The sequence below is a fragment of the Cucumis melo genome, chromosome 11 (genome assembly GCF_025177605.1).
Source record: "Cucumis melo cultivar AY chromosome 11, USDA_Cmelo_AY_1.0, whole genome shotgun sequence".
Lineage (NCBI taxonomy): Eukaryota > Viridiplantae > Streptophyta > Magnoliopsida > Cucurbitales > Cucurbitaceae > Cucumis > Cucumis melo.
In genome coordinates this window covers 2371625-2377173 of record NC_066867.1, presented here as the reverse complement: position 1 = coordinate 2377173, position 5549 = coordinate 2371625, and the positions used below count along the sequence as shown (strand labels likewise).

The 5549-nt window shown below is 38.8% G+C and overlaps 1 protein-coding gene across 1 annotated transcript; it reads left to right on the top strand.

Moving 5' to 3' along the window:
- The first annotated feature begins 425 nt into the window (after positions 1-425).
- On the top strand, positions 426-5199 carry LOC103497354 (formin-like protein 6). Its single transcript, XM_008459510.3, has 4 exons — positions 426-2126; positions 2203-2402; positions 3459-3700; positions 3803-5199. Exons 1-4 carry the CDS (start codon positions 613-615, stop codon positions 4589-4591), a joined length of 2745 nt encoding a protein of 914 aa, XP_008457732.1. The 5' UTR covers positions 426-612; the 3' UTR covers positions 4592-5199.
- The last annotated feature ends 350 nt before the right edge of the window (positions 5200-5549 follow it).

Genomic DNA, 5549 nt, shown 5'->3' with positions numbered 1-5549 from the left:
ATTTTTCTAATAAGTCTATCCAATAAAATTGAAAAGGTGAATATTTAAAAAAAAAAACTTAAATTAAGATTAAATACAATTAATAGTTAAATTGAAAAGAAGAAAGAAAAAAGTAAAAAGAAATGTAAAATAGTATATAACAGTAGTAGGAGTATGTAGCCTATAGGAGGAGGTGATGATCACCATCTATATTTTCTTTTTAATTAAATAATTAAGATTAAAGCAAATGTATTTCTAATGAAGCTGCCACGTGTAAGCTGATAAATAAATGAAAGACTTGTATTAAACAAGGAATATTTATTTTTTAATTAATTAAATAACAATTAACAATAATAATAATAGTAATAATAATAATGAGAGAGAGAGAGAGAGAGAGAGAGAGAAACTGTTTAGGCTCAATTGACGTGAACGTCTACTTGTGGGTATCCAGATCTTGCAGCTCTAAGAAGCTTCCCTTTCTCACTCCTCACTCCCTCTCTCTCTCTCTCTCTCTCTCTCTCTCTCTACCGTCTTCATTTTTCTCTCTGCTAAACTACATTCAATTCCATTCCACTAAGCTATGAATTGGATTCAAGAACAGAATTTAATCACAGAGATTCAAACTAATTCGCCATGAAATTAGCTCATCGTCGTTTGAGTTTCTTCTTCATTTCGTTTCTTCCTTTATTCTTTACATTCTTTACTGCCACAGCTTTAACGTTTGATTCCTACATTTCCTACCGGAGAATTCTGCATCAGCCGCTTTTTCCTATTGGCTCTGAGCCACCGCCGGAGATTGAATTCTCTCCACCTCCACCACCTCCACCGGATTCTCCCGCCGATGATCAACCATTTTTCCACGAGCTACCGACGAGTCCAGATCAGAGTCAACCGCCTCCTTCCTCCAGTAATGGAACTATGCCTATACCGGCTGCTACGGCGCAGCCGTCTAAGCCTACCAAGACTGTTGCGATTGCCATTTCGGTTGGGATTGTGACTTTGGGGATGCTTTCGGCTCTTGCGTTCTTTTTGTATCGTCATCGTGCGAAGCATCCTGGGGAGTCGCAGAAGCTTGTTGGAGGGAGTAATAATCCGGAGAGATTTATGGAGGATTCGAGAGCGCCTCCTTCGAGTTTTTTTTATATTGGAACTGTTGAGCCGAGTCAGAGCTCTGTTGTGGAGCAGAATGGTGCTAATGGTGCGAATAGTTCGCCTTATCGGAAGCTGAATTCGATTAAGAGGTCGGATCGGTATCGTCCGAGTCCGGAGTTGCAGCCACTACCGCCTTTGCCTAAACCGCCGGTGGTTATGTCGCCTCCGGCTTTGTCATCTTCTGATGAGGAGAGTCTGGATACGGCATTTCATACTCCGCAATGCTCGTCGATTGTTAGTCATGAGGATGGCTATTTTTCACCGGCTTCTCGTCGGAGTAATTCGGTTAAGAGCTGTTCAACGGCGACTTATAAGAATGACCATATCAATTCCAATCCTCCTCCTCCCATCCCGCATTCCAAAAGAACCTCTCCTAAATCGAGATTTTCGGTTTCTTCGACGAAGCGTAATTCGTCTCAGCCTCAGCCACCGCCACCGCCGCCTCCTCCACCGCGTTCGTTTGATGATATTCGTGCTACTCCGAATTCGAAAGAAACAATGCCTTTCTCTGCCACGAGACCTAGATTTTCGAAGCCTCCTCCCCCGCCGAATTTGGCGCTTCTTCAAACAATTAGCAATTCAGCTACATTTCCTCAAGTTCCGCAACCTGCTGGAGCTCCACCTCCGCCTCCCCCTCCGCCGCCTCCTCCCCCACCTCCACCTCCACGGCCGACGGCGCATCCGGCCTCTTATTCAACACCACAAAAACTAGGGTTATCAGAAAACAGAATGTCGGCAGTCACTCCTCCAGACTCCTCTAAATCACAATCCTACTCAACAGCGAGATCAAACTCATCTCCGAAATCCACACCGAGTTCTACGGCAACAAATTCTGCTAAAGAAGACGCTGTCCTAAGCACTAATTCTATGGAGAGGCTGGAAGCAGAAGATGCAGATGGTGCAAAACCGAGATTGAAGCCCTTGCACTGGGACAAAGTACGAGCAACATCAGACCGAGCTACAGTCTGGGATCAACTTAAATCAAGCTCATTCCAGTAAGTAGGCCTTTTAATTCCAATTCTTGAAGTTTATTTGAATATTTTATGAAGTTCTATACTGAGATTTCTTAAGATTAAACGAGGATATGATGGAGACACTTTTCGGCTTCAATTCTGCAAATTCTGTTCCCAAAGAAGCCACGAGAAAGTCTGTTCTTCCCCCCGTTGAGAAGGAAAACAGGGTATTAGACCCAAAAAAATCGCAGAACATAGCAATACTTCTAAGAGCACTTAATGTCACGCGTGATGAAGTGATCGAAGCTCTTCAAGATGGTGAGTGCTTTCTATATTGCTCTCCAATTATGATTTCTTTTCACAATTTGGGATCTGACATACGGAAGAATTAGCTCAGAATCATCGATGTAATGACTTTTTGATGAGTAGTTTCAGTATGTTTCAAGGAATGACCACCGTCGTCATCATTATCAGCATTAGAAGATTGGTCATCATTTTGCATCCTTTTTTTTTTCTTTTGTTGATACTGACATAATGACTTTTTTTTTAGAAATTCATGCTTCTTTCTGATAATTTCAACCATGGACAAATTAACATTAGCTGATAAAATACTGGCATATTTCTTGAGGTGCTCGATTGATTAAATCATGATTTTGTTTTATTTTTTATGTCATGTTGTACCAAGTTTAAAATTGTGCATTCTGATTGATTGTTATACTGAGTTCATATGTTACTAATTCCCAAGTTTCAAACAGTATTCATTCCCAGGGCATTACGCGTATATCTCTAATATCAATGTCATATTCTTTCCTACCACTTTCGCTATTCTTCCTGTCATACCTATGCATATTTACCTTAGTCGACTACTGATTTTCATTCCTTCCCTGCTTTTGTGCCTTGATGTTGAATTTCTGCAAACTTGGCGTATCGTTTATTCTCTCTGCCAATGAGCTGGATTTGCTTCACTAGTTCTAGATTGCCTACAGAATGTACCTTGCTGAATAGACGTTTCAATTGAATTGCATTCTGAAAGAGATTCTTTGCAATAAAGAGCTCAGCTGCGGCATATATATCAAAGAGTCTATGTGGGAATGTATCAACATTTTTTTTATTTTATATTATGAGTCGTAGAGGACCTTACATAAACATGATCTATTCTATAAGTTGTCAATAGTGTCCTTGTGTTCTAAAAATCTGAGTGTGGTGATTTGGAGAATAGTTTGTATCCATTGTTCAATTATTTGCCAGTGAATTCCCACATTATGATCTGAATTGTCTTTTTAATCAATAGTACGTTCCGTTTAGAATGTGTTTTGTTGTCACTTAGCTCTTCAATTTCATTCTCATCATATAAAAATATATCTTCATTAACAGGTAACCCAGAAGGCTTTGGTACTGAGCTCTTAGAAACTCTTGTAAAGATGGCTCCAACCAAAGAGGAAGAGATAAAACTTAGAGAGTACTGTGGTGATGCTTCAAAATTAGGGACTGCCGAAAGATTTCTCAAGGCAGTGCTTGAAGTTCCATTTGCCTTTAGAAGAGTTGAGGCAATGCTGTACAGAGCCAATTTTGATTCAGAAGTAAAGTACCTGAGAAAATCTTTCCAAACCCTTGAGGTAGTTTATGATTCTTTTAGTAAACCGTAAGAGTTGAAAACCATAAGAGTTGCCATGAATTTTCTTGTATCCTAGTGTAATCAATGTTTTAATTTCTTTCAGGGTGCAAGTGAAGAATTAAAGAACAGTAGACTTTTTCTTAAACTCCTTGAAGCAGTTCTCAAGACAGGAAATAGGATGAATGTTGGTACGAATCGCGGTGATGCTAAAGCCTTTAAGCTTGAAACCCTCTTAAAATTAGTAGATATAAAGGGCACAGATGGAAAAACAACATTGCTTCATTTTGTTGTTCAAGAAATCATCAGATCAGAAGGTGGTGCTGATTCAACTAATGACAACCTTCAACCCCGTTCGCAAGCTAAAATCGAGGATGAATTCAGAAAGCAGGGCTTGCAAGTTGTGGCTGGACTAAGCAGAGACCTCACCAATGTCAAAAAAGCAGCAGGGATGGACTCAGACGTCTTGAGCAGTTATGTCACAAAGCTCGAAATGGGGCTCGAAAAAGTAAGGTTGGTCTTACAATTCGAAAAGCCTGGAATGCAGGGAAAATTCTTCAACTCAATGAAAACATTCTTGAAAGAGGCAGAAGAGGAAATAGTCAGGATCAAGGCTGATGAAAGACAAGCTTTATCGCTCGTGAAAGCAGTGACCGAGTATTTCCATGGCGATGCAGCTAAGGAAGAAGCCCACCCCTTCCGAATCTTCATGATCGTTCGGGATTTCCTAACCATACTCGATCAAGTATGCAAAGAAGTCGGGAGAATGCAGGATGGAGTAATGGTGGGTGCTGCTAGATCCTTTCGAATATCCGCTACAGCCTCACTCCCAGTCCTCAGCAGGTATAATGTCAGACACGACCGAAGCTCCGACGAGGATAGCTCATCTCCATGAACTCTCCCATAACTATACCTTTTAGGAAGTTCATCAGATTAGCTTTATCATCCTCCCCATTAATGACAACAGAAGGAGAATTTCATTAGTTACTTAGACAATAAGCATCTTTCAGACGAAAAACAAAATGGTGAGCAGAGAATCTCCTTTCGAGAAAGCGATACCCCGACGAGATTTGTCCATTACTCAAACCCGAGTTTCCTACAAGGGAATCACGATAGATTAGATATCGCAGCAAAAAGGCAGCAAAGACACGAAAATACAGCATGGGAAGGGAGCAATGGCGACACACTGAAAGGTATGTTTCAATGAAATAATAATTTAAAAGAAAAAAAAGAAAGGATATAAAAGAAGAAGAAAGAAAGAAAGAAAGAAAGTGATTTGAAACGAAAACACATTTCCTTCCCTAAAAATTATTCCATTTGAGAATACAAAACTAGTAGAATAGGACAGATTTTCTCTATATTTAGATCAGATTCCTACACATTTCCAGAGAAAGTAGAATGTTTTTTTTTTTGACTTGTTTTGGTAATATGTTCTTCTTGCATTTGTTCAATGTTTAATAACAATAATAATAAATAAATATCAAAAATTTTTTGTTCAAAAAATGTTGTTGATATGTATGAATATATTCCATAAAGTCTTATCATTCATTCCTATTTTGTGGTTGGTGGTTGTCTCTTTTAAAAGGGTAGTTTTGAAGTTTCATTTGATTATATATATATATATATATACACTCATTAGGAGTAGGGGTATTTGTTGAATTAAATAAAGTATATAATAAAGTATAGGAAATCTAAAATGACACGAAAATCTATGTATTTTGGCTTATAGATGAGTGGGGAAATCTGGTACTTTGTTTTGTCTGTTTGTCACAATATTGCTTCTTAGTCTTCCTCTCATTCATTGTTATTTATTATTCTATTTTTCATTCTATGGTCTTAAATTCTTTTCTCCT